This window comes from Solanum stenotomum, chromosome 6 (genome assembly GCF_019186545.1).
Source record: "Solanum stenotomum isolate F172 chromosome 6, ASM1918654v1, whole genome shotgun sequence".
Taxonomy (NCBI): Eukaryota; Viridiplantae; Streptophyta; class Magnoliopsida; order Solanales; family Solanaceae; genus Solanum; species Solanum stenotomum.
The window spans coordinates 57,427,017-57,449,748 of record NC_064287.1 but is presented as its reverse complement, the minus strand read 5'-3'; the positions used below and the strand labels follow the sequence as shown (position 1 = coordinate 57,449,748).

The 22,732-nt window shown below is 30.4% G+C and overlaps 5 protein-coding genes across 5 annotated transcripts; 3 read left to right on the top strand and 2 right to left on the bottom strand.

Moving 5' to 3' along the window:
• The first annotated feature begins 3,167 nt into the window (after window positions 1–3,167).
• LOC125869105 (protein ULTRAPETALA 1-like) lies at window positions 3,168–5,167 on the top strand. Its single transcript, XM_049549663.1, has 3 exons — window positions 3,168–3,342; window positions 4,155–4,461; window positions 4,993–5,167. The coding sequence occupies exons 1-3, from the start codon at window positions 3,168–3,170 to the stop codon at window positions 5,165–5,167; spliced, it is 657 nt and encodes a 218-aa protein (XP_049405620.1).
• Window positions 5,168–6,531: 1,364 nt separating this feature from the next.
• Window positions 6,532–7,254, top strand: LOC125868972 (E3 ubiquitin ligase BIG BROTHER-related-like). The gene has a single exon (XM_049549528.1). It carries the CDS (start codon window positions 6,532–6,534, stop codon window positions 7,252–7,254), a length of 723 nt encoding a protein of 240 aa, XP_049405485.1.
• Window positions 7,255–7,696: 442 nt separating this feature from the next.
• On the bottom strand, window positions 7,697–10,297 carry LOC125869327 (ras-related protein RABA1f). The gene is made up of 2 exons (XM_049549901.1): window positions 9,966–10,297; window positions 7,697–8,315 (listed from the first exon to the last, which is right to left on the bottom strand). The coding sequence occupies exons 1-2, from the start codon at window positions 10,184–10,186 to the stop codon at window positions 7,883–7,885; spliced, it is 654 nt and encodes a 217-aa protein (XP_049405858.1). The 5' UTR covers window positions 10,187–10,297; the 3' UTR covers window positions 7,697–7,882.
• Window positions 10,298–12,471: 2,174 nt separating this feature from the next.
• On the bottom strand, window positions 12,472–14,756 carry LOC125869325 (basic leucine zipper 34-like). The gene is made up of 5 exons (XM_049549898.1): window positions 14,022–14,756; window positions 13,840–13,930; window positions 13,574–13,700; window positions 12,895–13,046; window positions 12,472–12,779 (listed from the first exon to the last, which is right to left on the bottom strand). Exons 1-4 carry the CDS (start codon window positions 14,567–14,569, stop codon window positions 12,895–12,897), a joined length of 918 nt encoding a protein of 305 aa, XP_049405855.1. The 5' UTR covers window positions 14,570–14,756; the 3' UTR covers window positions 12,472–12,779.
• A 3,840-nt stretch (window positions 14,757–18,596) lies between these two features.
• LOC125869326 (LOB domain-containing protein 2) lies at window positions 18,597–19,796 on the top strand. The gene is made up of 2 exons (XM_049549899.1): window positions 18,597–19,217; window positions 19,718–19,796. The coding sequence occupies exons 1-2, from the start codon at window positions 18,602–18,604 to the stop codon at window positions 19,777–19,779; spliced, it is 678 nt and encodes a 225-aa protein (XP_049405856.1). The 5' UTR covers window positions 18,597–18,601; the 3' UTR covers window positions 19,780–19,796.
• Window positions 19,797–22,732: the final 2,936 nt, after the last annotated feature.

The window sequence follows — 22,732 nt, the reverse complement described above, 5'->3', positions numbered from 1 at the left end:
ACTTGTAAGTTATTTATTAAAAAAGGAATGTGAAGAACAATCAAGAATTTTAAATTAGTACATGAATCAAGGTTTTCCCTCTTTTAATCTTAAATTAACGAATATGAAGAGTTGTAGCTAAATCAATATATACCACTACCAAAGACAAATTTGTCATCTTTGTTACACTTTAATTCTTTAGTTATTTCCTTCTAATTAAGTTTCCTTAGTTATAATTTTGAATTACTTAATTGCATTCTATTTAATAAGAAGGAGAATTTCATCTTCTACTAATTAATGCTAAAATATTTTATCTTCCTGAAATGTATAACTATTAATTTAAATTCAATATTTTTACTCTATTCTATAAGACAAGAGAGATATTTTAAGGAAGTTAATCATAAGGTTATAGTGTGCCTCTATATTTGTTTTTGCTACTTTATTTTGTCATTTAAAATAAATATAAAATTTATATATCGAAATTATAATAAGGGGATGACTAAGTACAAAAGAGTTTCTTCTTATGAGTTGACTATACACTATAACCATTTGTCATTTTACTTTTCATATTTTTGTTGCAACTCAAACACAATTTTAAAAGAAATTATGTGATTTTTAATAATTTATATTCATCGTTATGGAGTACATGCGCAACACACGTGCCCAAAGTAGGAAGCTTTAAAATGCTACACTAAATCATAATATTATAAATCATTTAATTAATCATTAAATAATAAAACATGTATCATATTACAAGTGGAAAGACCTTAAATGAAAAGTTACATTATAATCAATCATAATATCATACTTGTACATTTTTTTCACTATTTTTATAAATATTTACTTGTCTTAATGACTTGATAAAATGCCCACACCATAAATGTTGAAGTAAATTCCACTAGCAGTATCTCTAAGAAAAAAGATCAAATAACCACTTAATACTTCATATAATACTAATTAAATTGATTTGCATTTACACACAATTAGGAGTTTTTTTTCTTTTGCATTATCTTTTTTAGGTAGAAAAGCGTATAAATTATTATAGGTAGATAAATATATCTCAAATCTAATATAAAAATTGTGTGGAATGTTCTATAAAAAAAAACATTTTAAAGAAATATTGTATTCTTTTACATCATAGAGAAACATGTATGCATGCTTAATATAAAGTAACTATTCTATAAATAGTATCAAAACTACCTTAATTTATATTTAACTTTACAAATATTAAATCCATTTTGAATGTAAGTGTAAGGAGATTAAAATATAAGATTAATATTCATTATTCTTAGAAACTTGTATTTTTCGATATACTTTAATATCTATTTTTATCATCTAACATATCAATTAAAATTGTATATAAGATTTTGACACCAATTAAGAGAAATATACGTTGTTGCACGTAACCAAAACTAGTCATATATATTACAAGTGGAAAGACCCTAAATGAAAGGTTACATTACAATCAATCATAATATCATATTTTTACATTTTTTCGCCAATTTTTCTATATATATTTACTGCCTTAATGACTTAATATAATCCTCGCACTATAAATGTTGAAGTAAATTCCACATAGCATAATGCATGCACACCAAGCCATGATAAAGAGTATAAGAGTTCTGTATCAAGTCAATATTTTGGAGGTTTGGAAGGAATTTGGAATGAAGGCTTGAAGTTCGAGAACATGCTAAAGTGGAAGTACAAAGATCTAATTGGATAAAGAGGTTATAAATGTAAATTAGTTATTCTTAAAATAGAAGCCTCTTTAAATAAAAAGACTAAGAAGACCCTTAATTTATTAAGAGTATTTTTGTAATAACTATTATTAGACTTTCGTCTTAGTCTAATTAACTTGGTGTAAATAATACACTTTGTCATTTTAATTAGGTAGATTATTTTGATATGATAAATTCTCATGAATTGAGTGTACTCTTTAAGAGAGTTTGAGGCTAAGTCCATAGTTACTAGAAAATGTTGATGGGATTGCTTGCTTGAGTATCAAATCCTCTTGAGGGTGTCTCTATAGTTTAGGTACTTGTTTGATATTCTTAATAGGAGGTTTTGACTTTAATTTAGTAGTCATTGTTGTCTATTAGTTCCATTTTTGTATCTAGCTATTTATCTTTTTACTTTCTTTCTTTTAGGTTTTAGGGTTTCTTTCATTTTCCGCATTTCGATATTGTATCATAGCAATCTTTGTTTCTTTCTTTTCAATGTCAGAACTTTGAACATATTTTGTAATCATTCGTATTCAAATTTTTTTCCATTTCATAGAAGATCTTTATTGAAATGCTCTTCTTTTCAAATTATTTTGATTTGTACATTTGATTTGAAAAGCTAACGAAGAGGTCAACATACATTTTTTTTGGATGTTCAGGAACTTGACCTATAGAATATATTTAACTTATTTTTGAGATAAAACTATTTTCTCAACAATTTATTCGTTGTAACTAGAAAAAAAATTGGGGTATCATAGTAGCTTTTACAAGAAGATAAATAAACAAATAAATGTGATCATAAAGAATAATAAATGCAAATTAGTCACTAAATTAATGAAGGCAGAAAAATTCATATGTGAGAAGGATCAAATATACCTCTAAGACTTTGCTAAAAGGATCAAATATACTTTGTATGGATTTTAGTTTAATAAAACAAATCAAAAATAAAATTAAAATCAATTTTTTCATTTCTCTTCGCCGAAAAAGGTATATTTGAGTCATCTGTGTAATAAAAAGATATATGTTAGCCACTTTATTAACTACAGATATATCATTTCTGAATCGCAAAAATTGAAGGATGTATCAGATTTTTTTCCCATTTCTAGATATGTATATATATATATATATATATATATATAAAACAATGAATCCATTCACGTACTAAATTACAAAAATTCCCCCTTACCTACATGCTTTGTGTAATACCCCCCCTCCCCACCCACCCACCCCCAGGCGATTTTTCTCTATAAAAATACCTCATTTGTCCATCTTCCTCTCAGTTTTCTCCTCTCTTCTCTCTCTCCCAATGAATTCCCCTTATAATCAATTTTGTATATCTGCATCACACAATTAATACTCACCTTTTTCGATCTCTTATAGGATTTTATTAAAAATTTGATCTTTATATAAAACGTAACGCTTTTTGTTTTTTGACTGAGGGAATAGTAACGGAAGCGGTGAGGCGATATGTTTAGCGAAGAAGAGTTACAGGATATAAGTGTGTTGCAGAGAGGAGATGATTATGTGGAGGTTGTGTGTGGATGCACCAGTCGTAGACATGGCGATGCTGGTGCTAGACTTAGGATTTTCAATTCTGGTGAACTCAAAATTGCTTGTGAATGTTACCCTGGCTGCCCTGAAGGTTTTTACCATATATATATATAATCGTCAATTTAATATATATATTCCTTCTTTGTGCCTTTGTACAATATAATGTGTTTGTGTTAAATGCATGTTGTTGATTTTATCATTGGCTTATCATGAAATGTTGTTATGTGCTTTTTAAATTTGACTAATGGTATCCTTATTAATATTTCATCTATATGTTTGCTAGAGTACATTATAATTTATTTAGATGATGAACAATTTAAGTAAACTTATAAGCTTGTGTAGACTTTCTCTATAGATAATTTAATTGGTAAAAAAAAAGTGAGCTTTGATAGTGAGTTGATTGGCTTTGAAGGATGCGACTTAGTGATCAATGAAGTAATTTGAGAACTGTGAAGTCACTGTTTCAAATCCCAATAGAGACAAAAATACTAGGCAATTTCTGAGATGCTCATTTTTTTTTCAATATATAAATAGTCATAGATTTATCATACAATAATGGTAATGACAAAATGATGTATTCATCACTCTTTCAAAAACAACCTACAACATTTCTATTTGAAAAATGCTAGGTTAAATTTTTGAACCAATAAACAAAGCCACATTCACCTCTTATTATATAGCTTCTTGAAACTTGTATTGTGGTGTAATCACTTGATTATTACTATGCTCTTATCTGTTTTAGTAATTTAATATCCTACTATTTTTTTTTCTCATCACCTAATCATTTAGCATGTTATTATTATATTTGTTTCATTTTATGAAACAAAAAAATTATCCTTTCTTATTATCTTATAATTTGATACAAATTATGATACTAATAAAAGTTGATTTTTTTGTGATTAGATAACCTTACTCCATTTGCATTTGAGAAACATGCTGGAAAAGAGACTTGCAGATGGAAAAATAATATTTGGATCTTTATTGATGGTTACAAAGTTCCATTGATAAAGACTGCACTACTGAAATTCTACAACATGTCTCCAAAGCATGCCAAGAGGTCACATAAATTTGTTCATCGTGATGAATTTATCAAATGTACCAAGTGCGATAAAAGACGTAGGTTCTATCGACGCTCTAAGAAGGAATGCAGAATCTACCATGATGCATTGGCCAATGCTAATTTTAAGTGCTCAGATATTCCTTTTGACAAGTATGTTTTCTTTTCATGCTTAATTTCTTAAATAATGAGTATGTTTTATACATGCAATGTGTTATTTTTAATTTGTTATTCCATATTTAATCTTTTCTTATATTGTTCGTGTTTAACAGAGGAGAATAAGAACTGATTGAAGAAGAGAAAGGGAAAAGGATCTTCGATTGATAAATTTAGACTGAAATAAAAATACATAGTAGCTTAACTAAGATGTTGTAAAGTAATGCTAAAAAGATTTGTTAAAACTAAGTTACTGCTTGTTGAAATTGAGGAACTAATACTTAACAGTAGCTAACAGAGTTTTAAACAAACTAGGAAATAGAAAATTTGTTTTAGGAAAATTACAAGAAGATACTAGATGAGTAGTGATATCATTCATTTAAATGTTGTAATGTTTTTAGCTTAGTGATCATTTATTTAAGAAGTGATGTTTAGAATTTATCAAAATATTACCATTATTATTGTGATCTTTTCTTTTTCTTGTATTCTTGGTGAACATGTTTTTTTGTTGTTTTACTTGTGTTTTAGATTTTCATGTGATGATGCTGAAGAGCGAGCAAGTCGAAGTGCGTGTAAGGGATGTTTGCGTTCCCCAACATGTGGAGGTTGCACTTCTTGTGTGTGCTTTGGATGTGAAGTGTGTTGTTTCTCAGACTGCGATTGCCAGACTTGCATTGACTTCAGAAAGAACACAAAAGCTTAAATCACCCTTTTGCTTGAGTATTTGTGCCATTTGAATGGACATGTTCTTCCAACATTTAGTTCATTTGAACCTATGTATTTGTTTACAATATGTTTTTGTTGACATTCCTTTTTAGACATTTAACTCAAATTTGCACTTCACATTTCATAGTTAAAGGCCTTATTTTGGCTTTATGAGTGATTTCTCCTATCTATATGGTTTGCATTGGCTCTCTAAATATATATATAATATTTTTAGTAGAGATAAATATTCCAAGGGTTTGTTTGATATGAAGATGTTTCTCAATTTTCTCACTTGTCAGAATGTCTTGAAAAATTATTAGTTTTTGATGAAAATGAGTTTCTTAATGTAACGATCCTGAAGGTCATTTTGTGATTTTTGCTTCTTTTCCCTTGTATGACTATCCTCATAACTAGTGAGTTTTGATGATTTCACTAGCTATATGGGGCGATTTGTAGTGTAGTTTAAGGTTAAGCACAATTTTCGAGACATTTAGGGGTGTTTTGGACCTTGGGTTTGATCCCTTGTGTTTCTAAAGTTTTAAGTTGATCACGGTCAATACTTGGTCATGCCAACCCCATAATAGTTTTTTGATGATTCCAACAGGTTCAAAAAATGTATTTGTGATCGATTTGTATTATTGATTTGTGTTTGAGAGATTTCGAATGTAATTCTTTTTTTTTATTCAGATTATTCATATCGGAAATCTAACCCAGAGACTCGACGCAGGACCTGATACTGACTCTCGACTCAGGACCTGACATTCAAACTGGGCCCAACCCCAACACCTTAATCTAGACACGACCCTAACCCCGACACCCGACTCGGGACTTGATAATTTAAAAGAAAGAAACTTCATACATTTTCGTATAAAATTCATGTTATAAATGACTAAATTTCAACTAGTTTTGCATGATGTCCAAATCATAAATAACTAAACTCAATCATTTGTAGAACAACTTAGCTTGAGCGGTTTATGAAATTAATAATTTGTGTTTGGTTGTTCTCCTAATCTCGTTGGAATTATTTTAAAAAAATTGTAATAATTTTTTTTATAGAAACTTGGGGGGAAAGCAAGAAAAGAATAGGAAATAAAACATTATAGAAAACTAATTCCATAAATATTTTTTCCTATAAATGCGCTAAGGAGTTCCATTAATTTCCAATTCTAAAAAAAAAAAACTTGGGGGAAAAGCCATAAAAGGAAAAAAAGTGAATAGGAAAATATTTCCCTTTCCCAATCAAATTTCTACAAATATTTTTTTCCTATATATATGCGTTTACATTAACAACAGTAGATCCCATTCAAAACTTTTTTTTTTTTTTAATTTCTGGTAATCTAACACAAAACACAGGGAAGAAACATGTCTCAACATGATCAAGTTCCCTGTTTTTGTACTCGTACATTGCCACCTGATGCTGCTCTCTTGAATCGACTACAACACCTCATGCCTCCAGTTGATTATAGTTTCATGTCTCATATTAAGTTAGAACATTCAAATCTTGGCGATATTGTTGATGAAATCGAAGAAGAAGATGCAGAGGATTTGTCTGATGAAGAAATTATGGAAGAAGACGAGGAAGAGGAAGAGGAAATCGTGAATGAGTTACAAATAGGAATGGAGTATGATATACATCTGCTTGATCAAGGCAATCAGCAAACAAGTGGAAGAAGGACTAGGACAGCTCGAATGCAAGTGAATACTAACTACATTCGTTACAATATTCAAGTGCCACAGTCCATTCTTGATGATACCTATACTGATGAAATTGAAGACGAAGAAGAAGAAGAAGAGGTGGTGGAGGAAGAAGATATTAATGAGTTTGTGGATCAAGATATGTCTGAGTATTTCGAAAGAAGTACATGTTATGTTACTTGTGTTATGGACATAGACGCCAACGAAGATGGTGATGATGATGAGGAAAAAGAAGCATGTGCTATCTGCTTGCTTGAATATAAAGATGAAGATAATATTGGCACACTTCAATGTGGCCATGAATTTCATGCTGAATGCATTAACAAATGGTTGCAGAGGGAAAAATCATGTCCTTTTTGTAGAGCTTCAGTTTTGCCCACAAACACATGACTGTCTGCATTATTCTGTAATGATTCATATTGCAATCACAATTCACTTTTTTAGTCTTTTACCTGATTCTTCATTGTAGTTTTTGGCCATGTAATCTGTTTATAATTGACATCTATAACACATTCAATTGAGTTATGTGGAAACTTTTTGGCCTTGTCACCTGTTTATGTCATCTATATTGTTCGAAAAGTAAGGCAGTAATATGCTAAACAGTCAATACTCTGAAATCATGCGTAAAAATTAACACAAACAGAGAATAAGAAATTGAAAATATTCCTCAATTCACAATTAATCAAACAATCAATTACAAGGCATGATAAAATGTGTTCATAGTTTCATACATATAGCGCGATTCAGAATCTTTTCGAAACAAATATAACCTATTTTGGAGGTCCATAAGCAGCCAGCTAATACAATAAATCATTGACCAATGGAAGCAAAATACAGAAACAAGGATAAAGAATGCTATGAATAAAGCTAATTTGGATATTCAATCTTGGGGGTTGTCCAGTGAATAAAGCTATTAGTGCTAAGCAATTCATGTGGTTAGAGGTTGAAGTACAAATGTCATGTGAAATTCAGCTCAAAACAAAAAGAATCTTGTCCGCGGTTTAGATTACTCTTTGTTCTAAGCAGAACAGCACCCAGCTTTCTTTACTTCAGAAACATCATCCTTACCTCCTACATTAATCGTCTGCCCCTTGGGAAGTGCTGCTGGGTCATCTCCTACTTCAAGAGCTTTCCTGCTAACAACGCGGTGTATTTGAGTGAGCACTTCTGTGAAGGCACTTTCAACGTTCATGGACTCCAAAGCGGATGTTTCCATGAAAAATGTACTTTCCTTCTCTGCAAATGCCTGGGCATCCTCAGTTGAAACAGCACGCAGATGACGCAAATCTGCCTTGTTACCCACCAGCATTATGACGATGCTAGAGTCTGTGTGATCTCGGAGCTCTTTTAACCATCTCTCTACATTCTCAAAAGTTACATGACGGGTGACATCATAGACAAGCAATGCTCCAACAGCTCCTCGATAGTAGGCACTTGTGATTGCACGATATCTTAAGCAAAGAGCACAATTGAGAAAATTAATATTCTAAACATTTCCATACTGGAAAATAAGATACATAGTGACAGGAAAATTGTACCAGTAAAAAGAAGATGAACAAAGAATATTTATAGGACCTTTAAGACTGTTAAAGTTTATAGAAATTACAAACATGAGACAGTTAAGACTGGAAACATAATACAACAATAGATCGGGGAGAAGATAAGGAATGAGAAGTGTCTCCTAGTAGTGTGTACACCAAACTTATTCATAACAAGAACATGATCACATTTCATTTCAAAAATTAATGTTAGCCTAATGAATGAAAATTAGGAAAGAACATTGCATCTTCGATCCATGGTAAAAAAACGTGAACACTAACTTAATTATGAAGACTAGATCCCTTGGGAGTAGGGTGGCAGTAATTCTATTTAATTTTTGAAAATGAGTAAGGTGCCAGTAATTTTAAACTCAAAAGTTCACTATTGTAGCCTTGATCATCCTAGTTGATTCCCTGGATCTTTTGTTTGAGGATAACAACATGAAAGCCATCAAACTACATGATTATTTCGTAAAGCAGGCATGAATGTTCAAGTTCATATGATGCTCAGAGTTTAGCAAAGTCAAAATTTCTCTTAGCTTAGAACTCATATGGGAAAGAGACTTGCAACGCTTAGCCACCAAAGCAGATGCCAATGTATGACACTTTAGATACGACCAGCTTCAGACTATAATTGTTTTTTATAAGTAATAATCTTAAGCCTATTGTTATTCTTTTTAGCTTTCCAGCGTCGCCCATTTCTAGATCAGCTAACTGAAAACCCTCTACGATGGGTATCATTGGAGGGGGCAGTAGAATACAGTAAAAGGGAGATTTGAGAAGGAGCGCCAAACACAGCTTGAACTCCTTTCTAGCCTGGATCTACAGTTCACTTGTGAAGTGCTCTCAGTGACACTTGGGGGGGATAACTTGTTCAGGACAAGAAATATGGAGAAACCGGTCTTTGATTTCTGAGGGCAGTCTGTCCAATTCTCTTGCCCTCCGATTACGAATTGGTGCAAGAACAACAAAAGGCAGTGGCTTTTCCTATGAGAATGACTATGACCAAAAAATTATTCAGACAGCAAATTCCTAGCAGTTCCGCACTTCCTACTCTAACAATCTTAGAGTTTTTACAGTTCAGTGTAATCAACACACAAATTAGAAATTGGCATATTTCTGCAAAATATTTAGGTGGCATTCGTTTCAACAAAAATATTTTGCCAAACCTGAAAGAAAATTTCTTTCAACCAATGGCAATCAGAGAACATTTCAACATTTTCTGAAACAATTGTACTCGGAAACAGCCTCTCTGCCTCACAAGGTAGGGGTAACGTCTGTGTACACTATCCTCACCCGACCCTACTTTATGCAATTACACCGAATATGTCATTGTTGTTGTCCTACTGGTACAGTTTGTACTCATAAGTAAACCTAACGAAAGTATCAGATCTGACTTTACCACGAAAACTATACTACATAACGTCGATTATTGCAAATCAATTTTGTATCAGCATTTCAGATCCCAAATGTTAACACATTATTCTAATTTCTACCGCAAATGCTAATCTATCCAATATAGAAGCAAAAATTTAGAATTGAGTAATGAAAAAATGGAGATACCGTTCCTGACCGGCAGTATCCCAAATCTGAGCCTTGACGACCTTATCATCAACACGAATGCTACGAGTAGCAAATTCAACGCCGATCGTTGACTTCGACTCTAGACTGAACTCGTTACGTGTAAATCTGGATAGAAGATTAGATTTTCCGACGCCGGAATCGCCGATCAACACCACCTTGAACAAATAATCGTAATCGTCGTCCGATCTGTACGCCCCCATTACTGGTGGTCTCTCAGTACGTTTATATATATATATATTATATATGTATGTATAGAGAGAGAAAATGAAGAAGGAGAGAGATGAAGGATTTGAGAAGAAGATGCAGAAAGTGGGGACGTGGGTTTAGGGAGTGGGGGTGGGGGTGGTGCAGGGAGAAAGAAGGACTTTTATAAATAGCCAATTATAGGACTTCTATTTAAGTTATAGCCATTTTGATCAATTTCAAACAAACAAATTTGGAATTTAGACATATACATCTTTTAGTTTATTTGAATACATTTTTACATTAGGTTTAAGCTATATATAATTGAAAATTTAACCATTTTGGTATGATATTTAGGTCATATTTAATCGATGTTTAATTATTTTTTACGTGAAGTTTAGATCTTATATAACTAAAACTTCAGACATTTGTAGAATTAAACTTGTGCTATAGGACGATTTTGAATTGGTTGTTTTGTGCTTGAGAAATGTTGGTCATTGTTAAATCAATATAAAGGAGCTATAATATAAAGGGAAAAAATATGAACAAAATAATCAATGTGTTATATATGTATCATAATCTAAATTTCTCAAAAGCACACATTGTAGCAATTCTTTTGCATTGTTCAAGTGATGGACGTCAATTATGGATGATGTTATAATTGTTCAAATATCTATGCGACGAAATTGACCTAGAAGGTCAACCCCTATGATAACAGACAAAGGATAATTTCAAATTCGAGACTTTCAATTATAGAGGTTTCAATCCAAATTATCTGAACTGCCCTGAACGTCAACCCTTGTGACAACAGACAAAGGTTTTCGAACTTGAATTTCTATTATGAAGATTTCAAATCAAACCATTTGAGTTACCTAAAGGATAAAATTGAGATTCTTTTAAGGTACCATTTGTTTAATTTGATCTCCACTTTATACTCCAAAGTCCAATCAAACTCGTAGTTACTTCACTCCTTATAAAAACAATGGACCAAATGAGACAACTTTAATATATGTATAATTAAGTCCATCAATTGGTAGTTTTTTTTTCTACAAGTACTCATTAGTTAAAAACAACTAGCTAGCTAGTGTCAAAAAATATGTATAAGTTGTAACATTGTATATACTATTATAAACTCCAAAGCACTGATGCTAAATGAACTATTTTGTAATCAACCCCATTTGAGAAATTATACTGAGTATGTTATTGTTGATGTTATATATATGAATCATGACAAGTTTGAACAAAACTCTTTTAAGCTTGATTTCTGTAAAAAAAAAATCGATAATTTAATTTGTGCAAAATCAACATACAAGTCGATAATTAAAATGCATTGTATAACTCAACTTGTGCAAAATCAACATACAAAATCAACTTGTATCCAATTCTTTGCAGTGTATAACTCAGACTGTTAGTTGTGAAATGAGTATTACATGCATACCTACAAATTATTCAGATTTTTTGGGGGTTTTTTCTTATCTGGCCTTCGGTATTTATATTGGAGTCCGTTAATATGAATTCACACCATGCAATTAGATCCATTTCGAGAAAATACTCCTTGTCATTTTTTTATAGCCATGACTCGAAACTAAAATTTCTATTAAGAGAGAAATTAAATGGTCTCATTCACTGCATTATCATATCCATTGATCGTACCAATTATTTTAGACTTGATATACATATATATTCACTAATTTCTTTTAAAGATCATTTGGTATAAGATATAAGAATAGTACCCCTTATTGTTATTAATGCCACTATTTACTATGTATAAGGATAATATTAGATGGGGTGTATAACTAATAATATAGATTGAAAATACTGTCAAGCAAGAAATTAAATGATATTAAACCCATTTTAATTCTATATTGCTATTTTTCGTTTATTTTTCTAGTTACGTAGTACTATTTTGCATGCAACATATATTTAAGGACATTTACTCTTTTTGTATCGACAAGAAATTAAACCTACTTTAATTCTATTGCTATTTTTCGTTTGTTTGGTAGAAAAATTAACTCATTCTAGGGTATTTTCTTGATGTATCACTATTTTTTATTTATGAGGAGAGACGTCAAACTTTTACAAAATTTTCTATTCAGGTTAAAGCATATAAGCTAGTGATGTTTTCGATTATTGAACTTTTGTCATTTAGGTTGCAATATTCAGGTTGCTTTGCCTATCAATGCTTGTTGCATATTTATTATTTAGTGTTCAAAATTTTTATTAAGATATTCTCCAATTTGTTAACATTATAATTATTTTGACATATATATACCGAAATAAACAAAAAAAAAATATTCTTCATGGAATCAACACTTAATTTTTTGCAATTCTCTCTTGACAATTAGTGAAAATCAATTACAATTTCCTTCTTTCATACATCCAAATAAAAATTTCCACTATTACCCTTTCAATAATACATTATTTCTTGTATGTGGTTGAAGGAATTAAAATGAATTAAACATAAAAAACAATAAAAATTGACTAAATAGTAAAATAAGATTTTTATGGTCCCAGAAAATATGAGAGATCAATTCAGTGATCTTATCTTGTCAGATAAAGGAGATTTTCTCACATGAATTTTGCTAAATGCCATCAGATAGTCTAGCTTTCCTGCACATTAAACAGCTAATTTAAGATTATCATATTCAAAAGTGTTTTTATTTTTATTTTCTTACATGATGTGTCAAGTTGAAACAGGATAAATAAATTAAAACGAAGGAAGTACCTAATTGACACTAAGTTGTACTTTGATCTCAGGAGGAGTATTAGTTGAATCAGCAAGTGGTGTAGTGTTGTTGTCCATTTGCTGCTTCATGTTCTGTTGGTAATAAATTTGCCTCAACCTCTCTATTTCCACTTTCAATGCTTCTTGATGAGCTATATACATGCATATAATAGTGAACATCAATTCGGAATGCACGTGCACTCGTTAACTTCAGGAAAAATCACATATATATATATATATATATGCATATAGTAAAGAGTGCATCTTCAGAAGGCATAGGATTGCATTTGGTCCGCTGGTAGAATACAAGAATTAAGGGATTCCACCCTTTTTGTGATGTATGGGGAGATCTCGGACTCGTTTGACTATATGAATTTTTCTTTAAAATGAGAAAAATGACATTCTTAATGGATATAGAATCCTGACTCGTAGTTTAATCTCTTTATATGCATATTGAATCGGGACTCGTAGTTTAATTATTGATGCATATCAGAGACAATGGCGGCACCACATATATCGCAGATGATCAATTAAACATCTTTCATCAAAATTATATTATATATAGATTGTAAATTATAAATTTCTGACGTAAGCACTAATCGGACAAACTAAAAATAACCAGCTAATAGACACAAATATGAAAGATTATGATTATGAGGTTTAAAAAAAAAAAACTTACCATCTTTAAACAATTTATCTTGGGCTAGAGCTGCAATTTTTTGCCTGAGGGCACTATTGTCAACATTTAGCAGTAAACGTTGATGGTCCAAAAATGCAACTCTTGGTGATAGAACAGAAACTTCAGCCTTCAATAAATCAAACAAGAAAATAAGAGAGGTACGCATAATATTTTATTTGAATTTAAAATATTTTCAAAGAAAGAAATAATAAATTATTATTAAGAGAAATTTAAGATAAAATTATTTGATAAATAATTTCACATACTTGAAGAGTGCTAACACTACGTTCGAGCTCCGATACGTATTGTAGTTTCCTCACCCTCGACCTTTGTGCTGATTGTCTATTTGCCAGTATCCTGTCATAATTACCGCTCATTCAGTCTTTTCATATTTCTTAAACTTCGTATCCAGTCATAATCACGATTCCATCAAGTATATAATTAGTACCTTTTAATTCTCTTGGGATCAACAACTCTTTCAGAAGAATATTCAATATTATTAGTACTTGCATTTTGATTAGCTGTGGCTAATTCCTCATTAGTCTTGCATGAACTTTCAACTTCCTCATTTTGATCACTCTTAAGCTGCATCATCATCTGATCAGGGCCGTTCATCTTTTTATCTTCATTAACGTTGATGTAATCGGACGGCGATGACGGGTTGGAACACGACATGTCGTGGACGTCGTCGTTAAACATGGACATGATCTGTTGTTCGTCTTCGAATCTCTCGAATTCCTCGTGACCGTTAGTGGTCCCACCGGATCCCGGAGTAGTACTGGATAGCCTCCGGCATTCTTCGACCATGGGCGACTCCAAAAAAGCAATGGAGTCACTCATTGATCTCCGGTGGGACCCACGCCTCGACGACATGTCGAGGAATTCATCCGCCCATAAATTATGAGCGGACGGAGCTAAGTTATCCATTTTTTGATGAAGCGAAAAATCCGGCCAATTTTGTGTCATGTTAGGCGCCCTTGGTGGTAAGTGTGCCATTTTTCTTGTTTTTTTTATCAAAATCGATGGAATTTCAAGAAAATTACAATTTACTTTACACCAATAAATAAAGAAAAAGTCATTCAAACAAACCTCTAAGTTATTGATCGAAACGAAATTAGATATATCAAGTTTAGATACTTGCCTGAAGGAAGGAAGGGCTATCTGATCCGATCAGAGAAACTCAAAGGCTAAATTTTTACAAAGTGATGAAGTGAAAGAAAAGATAAAGATTTTTGAAGAGAACATACACATGACATTGTCTTATGAGCTATCAATGTCTATAAGTTTGAATATTTGTCTCATTAAGAAGCAAAGAAAATTAAAATTTGTCTACAATATGATAAATTGACAAATTAAAGAGGGGGGTATTAAGAAGGTATCACATGGGGAGATTGTTAGGACAGCTATCAAACAGCTGGTAGGAAGTTTGGAGTCTTAACTGTATTACTAGAAAGTAGCAAATAGTTTAATAATATAGAGGACTTACACCACATGTACCCTTGTGCTCATCACTCATCATCTAAAGCATTTTTCTAGTTGACATAAATTATTGTCCGGTGTTTGATTAGATATGAAATTTAAGAAATGTAAATTATTTTTTACACATATTATATGCATTTGAAATTTATAATGGTTTAATATAAAGTCGTTTTGTTAAATTTGTCAAGATATTCAAACTCAGTTATGTTCAATTGAATATCTTAATTCTTCTGAAGAGCTGCTCGAAAGCTTGACGAAGAAGCGAAAAAAAACCTATCTATTCTATTTTCTTAGTTTAGTAAAGGGCTTTTCCCTTACTAGTCAAGTGGTAAGGTAGGACTCTCTAAAAAAATTCAATAAGACACTTTCGATTTTGAGAATTTAAGTTAATTATATATATATATATATATAAGTGTTATCTCCTTTAGTTATGTGTGTCAAGTTCAAATAGAAAATATTTGAGTTTATACGGCTATTGAAAGTGAATGTGTATGATTAAATGAAATATAATTGTGGAAATGTATTTTTACCCTGTATTTTTTGGTATAAATATAAGGGACAAATCACCAAATCGGTGAAGAAGCATATAAAAAAAAACATATTTTATGTAGATAATTTAATTAATTGATAAATAAATGAGAATACACATAAAATGATTTTCAAATTTTGAACTAGAAATATCTAATTTGAACACTTTAATAGGAATTGAGATATTCAATTAAAACATACAGTTTAATTCTGATAAATTTAAGAGACTGATTATATATTAACCAATACATCTTAATTAATGATAGAAAGGTCATCGACTCTTGATAACCTAAACAAAAATGTATGTACAGATGAATATAATTTTTCTAACGGATTAAAAAGAAAAGAGTATCGATAAAGAAATTAGAAGAGAGGAAGAACCAATTATGTCACCCTCGTTAACATGCATAATTATGATTAAGAGGAATTGAGAAAGAACATTCCTCTACATACTCTTTTTTCAAGCATAGCTGTCATGCACGTGCTATTGAGCACCGCTTGATCAATGAAAATTTTTAGAACGGCACGATTTAATCGAACTCATAACTTATAATGTGGTTCCTCTTATATCCGTTTGTCCATTCATATCTTAGATAGCCGGCTCGGAATACTAATATTCTTCTCTTATAAATATACAAATAGGAGCGAGTCCATTTAACTCGCATCAATAAAAGGGATTTTACTTAATTTTAAGAAAAAATAGTTTGAATCCGATCTAATATACATAGTTTTTTCTTTAGTTAAGTATTATAAGATTAAATCCTTAATTATGAGTAAGATAAATCGAATTTCAACTAGAATAATTTATACATGCAAGAAGGAATAATTAATTTATCACTTAACGTGAGTATCTACTCTATATGTTCGATATGTTTGGGAACATTAATTTTTTATTATTATTTTAAAAATGATATAAAAATATAAGCAAAGTAATGGAATATTAATGTGGAAGATGAGCTGTGGAATGTGGAAGAAGATATTATGTCTTGCCATGTGAATGTTTTATGCATTTTTTCTCACTTTGGCTCTAAACTAACTTCACATGTAGGCCAATATGTTTCTATTTCATTTCTTTATTTGTACCTTCCTCCCATATTCCCAATTAAAAACTAGTTGTCTTTTTTTATATATTTTTTTAATAATAAGAGGCACTAGTCATGAATCATGATAGTTAACAAGAGATTTATTAGTTTTCTTTTTAAGTGATTAACCTAATAGTTTATGAGTTTGAGTTTTTTATTTTTTTTTACGTATGGAATAAATTTCTTATTGAATCAAAATTATTGACTTCTGGAAAACTCGCTTCCTATTGTTAGATCTGTCGCCATTAATTGACCTTTAAGCAATGTACGCTAAAACACAAAGGGTAATATCTCATTCATATTGAATGTTTACGTTAAGCCAATACATTATACACGTATGTAATTATCATATGTTTGAATATAATTTTCTTATTTAACCATAATTTTTAACATATATTTTTTTAAATCAGTATTAAGTCACTTATTCGTAATAAATTATATTGATTTGATGTAAATAATCACTCTGATCACTTTAGGAATAATGGACGAATGTGATAAGGGGTCCAGATATTGGTGAAATATATTTCATTACACATTTTATGTAAGATCAACATATTGTTACAATTTTACTAGTTTTAAAAAAAAAGGTTACAAATTAAAGGAAGGACAATGCTAAATATAAAATGGCTATATCCTTAATTGAAATATTTGTGCCTTGATCTCATTGTCAACCCAAAGAAATTCATTTCCTAATTAACCTCTGATGTTATTTTTGCTTAGACGTGATAAAATTAGTTCGTGAAAATATTTTTTATCTGATTTAATCTAGTAATCTGCTCATTTATTATTTTAGGTGTCTGTCCATCTTAGTTTGATCATTTAATCTTATTGTTCAAGCCATCTAAAAGTTGAACTTCTTTGGACTATAATATATAATTATAGAATGTATGCTCCAGGAGGCAATACTTCAATCGATTATGGAAAAAAAAAAATGCAAACGCAAAATATAAGGGACAAAAATTAAAGACTATCCTATTTTAAGATAATTTCGTGCAATATTTTGTACAAAATTGAAAAAAACTTTCTAATCAGACATACTTCACTATCATATATACTATTACTATATATACTTATAAAATATTATGTATTTTACCATTAATTAAGAGTTTTCTACGTATCTTACACTTAAATGCGTGTATTTTTTCTATCAAATACACAAAAATAGGAGAGAGGCGAGCAAGAATGGGGAGGGAGGTGAGCGAGATTCGTATGTACCCCAGGTACAATATGCGAATCACACTGAATACACATTAGATACATGTATTGTATCTGTAGTGATTTGCATGCATTTAATACCAGATACATGGGAGAGTGGTGAGCAAGTTTTGATATGTATCCCAAATACATGCGAATTCACTTGGATACAATGTATGTGGAATAAATTACACCTTAATTTGACCCATGTATCTGGACGTATCTGGAAGCACCAAAATCTGATAAGATACGTAATATTACAAACTAGGCCTGTATATAAATAATTAGCTCCTACACTAATGGGATTTAGGAAAGTTCCCTATAAAATTTCATTCGGTTGACAGGTCTCATGCAAATGAGAACTTCTAACTAAGAATCTTTTTTTATAAAATAATTTACTAATTAATATATTAATTAACCAAGATTAGTCTGCAAATTTTAAAATAATTAACTTGTATCATGCACTTACTATTCATGTGATTTACCTATATACAACCCTATATATCAACCTATTGTCCTTTTTATTCTAATTCTTTAATTATGGCCATCTTTTCATGCTCTTGACTATAGGTACATTTTCTTCTTGCACCTTACAATAATTTACGTATATAAGTACTCTTTAATTCCCTTTTGTATTACTTTTCCAGCCAACAAAAATTAAAAACCATAGTACCTATTTTATTTTAATTTGTTGTTATAATTACTCTCTTTTTTATTGAACTTGAATTCGCGCTATATAAAAAATATGCAAAAACCTAGCGGAACAGCTGCATGCGCATCGTGCAAGCATCAAAGAAAGAAATGCACGGACAAGTGTGTACTAGCTCCTTATTTCCCCGCGGAGAAAATTCGCGAATTCAAGGCGGTACATAAGGTGTTTGGGGTCAGTAATATCACGAAAATCGTGAAAAATCTAAAAGAAGATGATCGGAGAAGGGCGATTGAATCGCTTATATGGGAAGCGTTTTGTAGGCAAAGAGATCCGGTTTTAGGCCCATATGGAGAGTACAAAAGGGTTTATGAGGAATTAAAGTTGTACAAAAGTCAATACCAACAAATATTACAAGCGGGCAGTAATAATAACAATACTGATAATAACGTTAACGGCATGATATATGATGCAACAACACAAGGGTTGATTAATGGATGGAATATTAATACTAAGAGGAATGATATTAATTATATAAATCATGATAATTCAAATGTGGAATCATGGTCATCTTATAATAATAAGATTAAAAATCCTTTACATCATGTCCAAAATATTGAAAAATTAAGAACAGAAAATAGTAATGGCTCTATAGTTATTGTGCCTCAACAACAAGTCTATAATGAATTCAACCAGCAATATTTTCTAACAGGTAGAATATATTCCTAGCAACATTTTTTTTTTTCTTTAAAAATAAAAATAAATAACTTTTATGGACCAATATATAGTGTTAAAGATTTTTATACTATCAATATATATTAAATAAGTTTTCTAGGTACGTACGTAGTTACTGTAACTAATTTTTACTTCTTCGTTTTATTTTAGGGATCGTTACATGCATATATAGGTATAGCCACTCACCAAAATAATAATCAAAATATTAGTAATACTTTTTGCATATGATGATATACATAGAATATACATAATTAATATATATTTAGCTAGTGATTGTAATTATTTTAATCAAGCAGGCAAATATGTTAAAATGTCTTTATTTTAAGTCATGTTTGATTGGGCACGTCTATGTATAGTGCTAAATTTTTTTTATAACTTATAGTATTAAACATGTCATGATATTTATATGGTTATAGAATTATGTTATAATTAAGGGAAAACCTAAATATTTGTTTTTATTTTTTGGTATAAATACAGGTCAATATAATCCAATTAATTCAAAGCCAAGGGAAAGCATGCTGTGGGAAGACAACTCTTGAAAATCCTCAAAGTTTTTCCATTTGTTTTGTTTATGTTTTTGATTTTATAATGTTTTGTTGTTTTCTCTAGCCATTTGATGTGTGCATATATACAAAAAATATTGCACAATATCATATGTTCTACGGTCTCTTCAATGAGAAGTTAAATGTTATTTTGTGAAACATTTACGCTCTGTTATTACATATTATTTCATAATATATCGTATTTATATTATATTATATCATATTGTGTTTGAATATTTTGATGAATTCAATGTTTGAATAGATTGTGTCATTTTTCGTTGTTATCTAATATTGTGCATTGGTGATTTGAAGGATAAATCTATAAGAGAAGTAGGATATGGGGTAAAGCTACTAACAAAAGGTAAGATAAAATATAATACAGGAGTATTGAATAATAAGTAATTGAAGACAAATGATACAATGAGATTACATCAAATCAACCAGTATTTCTTTTTTAAAATTATTTTTTATTAGAAGTGTTTTTTGGAAAAAGTATTTTTGGAGAGTAGTATTTTGTATTTAGGTAACCTATTAGAAAAGCAATTTTGTCAAATTTTCAGTAATTTATGTTTTCCCAAGAATTCATAAGTTCTTTTGAATTATTTTTTTACTTTTTTAGTTTTTGAAACACAATTTTTGACTATGCAAAAACACTTTTATTTCCTATAAATTTTTCCAAGCATCTTAATTTTCTAAAATAACTTTTTTTTAATTTATTTGTTTTTTTAGCACTTTTAGCTTCTTAAAAATTTAAAAGTATAACTCAACGAGTCAAAATCTAACCCAATCAAAACAAGCAAAAATATTAGAAAAAATATATATAGTCATATCTGAAATCTAATTCTTTTCCCAAACTTCATTAAAATTTAATTCATTCTTTTTTTTAATTATGTATTGACTTACAAATTAAAATCCTCATCAAGAAGAGTCCTGTTATATTTTGCCTAAATAATAAATCAAGCAATAAGTAATTTTCCCACCTAACAAATTTATTACAACGTTAAAAATGATAAGTTTCATGCAAAATGGAGTATTTTAGTACAACGTTAAAAGTGACAAGTTTAGCATATGATAATGATTTCAAAAACTTTTTTCTTTATCGACTTAATAATTTTAGTGGGAATGTTAGTTAAGTTTAGGGGATGAATTGATGGGTTATATAAGAATGGGTTAGTGGAATCCTAGTTGGCAATTAGGTGGAGGGATTAGTCCCGCATGGCTTGCGATATCATTAAAATTTGACATATTGTTAACTCTTGAGGGTATTTGTGGTCTCTTGGGATAACAACGGAGGTATTTTTGATCCCGAAATATAACAGAGAATTAAGTGATCTATTTCATATAGTTCAGAAATAATTTTGACCCTTTTCCGTAAAAATAATCTTGTATCTAATAAGGGAAAAGACATAAATTCCACCCTAAACTTGTGCTGAAAAGTCAGTTACATGCTCGAACTATTGTGGCGACCTATTACACACCTAATCTTGTTCAAAATGATATTAATACCCCCTTCCGAAGACAATCTCAGTTTTGTGTAAAAAAAAAAAGTGTTGTACACGCGTTTTCACACATAAATAATATTATTTAAAAATTTTAAAACATTTTTCCTTGATATTTTCTTTAACTTTTGCAAAAAATTAAAAACTTGGACATCTTCCTTCTCTCACCATACATATTTCTTTTTAAAATCTATTTCTTCTTTCTTCTCCATTGTTCATAAATTGAAGGAAAAGATAAAAACTTAAAGAGAAAATAGGAGTCAATAAGTCGATTATGAAGTATAGAGATGTTGGTAGCGGTGATAGGCGATGGGCAACACCATTATGATCAATGGAACAAATAAAAATTTTAAGATCTGTAAAAATTTTTAAAAATCATGATAAGTATGTATGTAATTCATTAGTATTTTTTGTGTGTAATTGATTAATCAAATATGCTATTGATGATATGAGACATAAAAATAACATTGTGGTGGTTGTTGGTAGTTCTCCGGTGAGAATAGAGAAGACAAAGATTGAGAAATCATTTTCTTCGGTGAACTTTTGAAAAATTTAGACAATATAATCATGAATTTTATGCATAAATGTCATAAAATTTTTAATAGAAATCATTATCTTTCTCATGAATCTTTTTCGGTAGTGATCTTCTCCGGTGAATCCTGCGGCGAGTTCAAACGGAAAAATCATGAACTTTATTGACTTTTCAATGAAAGTGTCATCATCTTCTCCACCCTTTCTATTTTTAAGAGTTCATTTTTATGGGTAGAGTGTTGGATGTGCTTCCATCAAACAATCAACGGCGACAAATGCAGTGATAGCTTAAGAAGAAGAAGAAGAACTCAAAATAAAGAAAAATGAAAAAGCTTTAAAGAAATTGGGACCACCAATAAAAAGATTTAAAAAAAAGAAAAATGAAATAATTAATATATTAAAAATTATAATACATAATTACATNATGGTCATCATACTTAGTACATTTTGTGTACTAACCCATATTCTTTATATTTTTATTATAAGTGTAGGTTCCGGCAAGTGATCTCTCCTAGCTAGTTTGAAGTGTTGGATTGTTTTCCTCCAAGACTTGGTATGTCCTCATGGATTCGAGGATAAGACTTTTAAGTTCTTTTGTTCATGTAATAGACTTAATAGACTTCTTTTGATTGTAAAGGTCGTGTCCCTACTTATGTTTTGTGACTGTGTCTAAGATGGTCATGTGAGACTTAGACTTCCGCTGTGTGTTTTTAAAGTTGTTTTAAGGAAATTTAAATGTGTGGATGTAAATAAGTTTTTTTTTTATTCCGCACTATTTTCATTATTGAATGCAATGAATGACTATGTGGCTCGTATAAGACCCCTTCGGGGTCAAATACGCCATGTTACGATTAGGGGGTACTCTCGGGTCGTGACAGCTATCGAGAGGCTAATCAAGTTGTAGATGCAATGGCCAAATA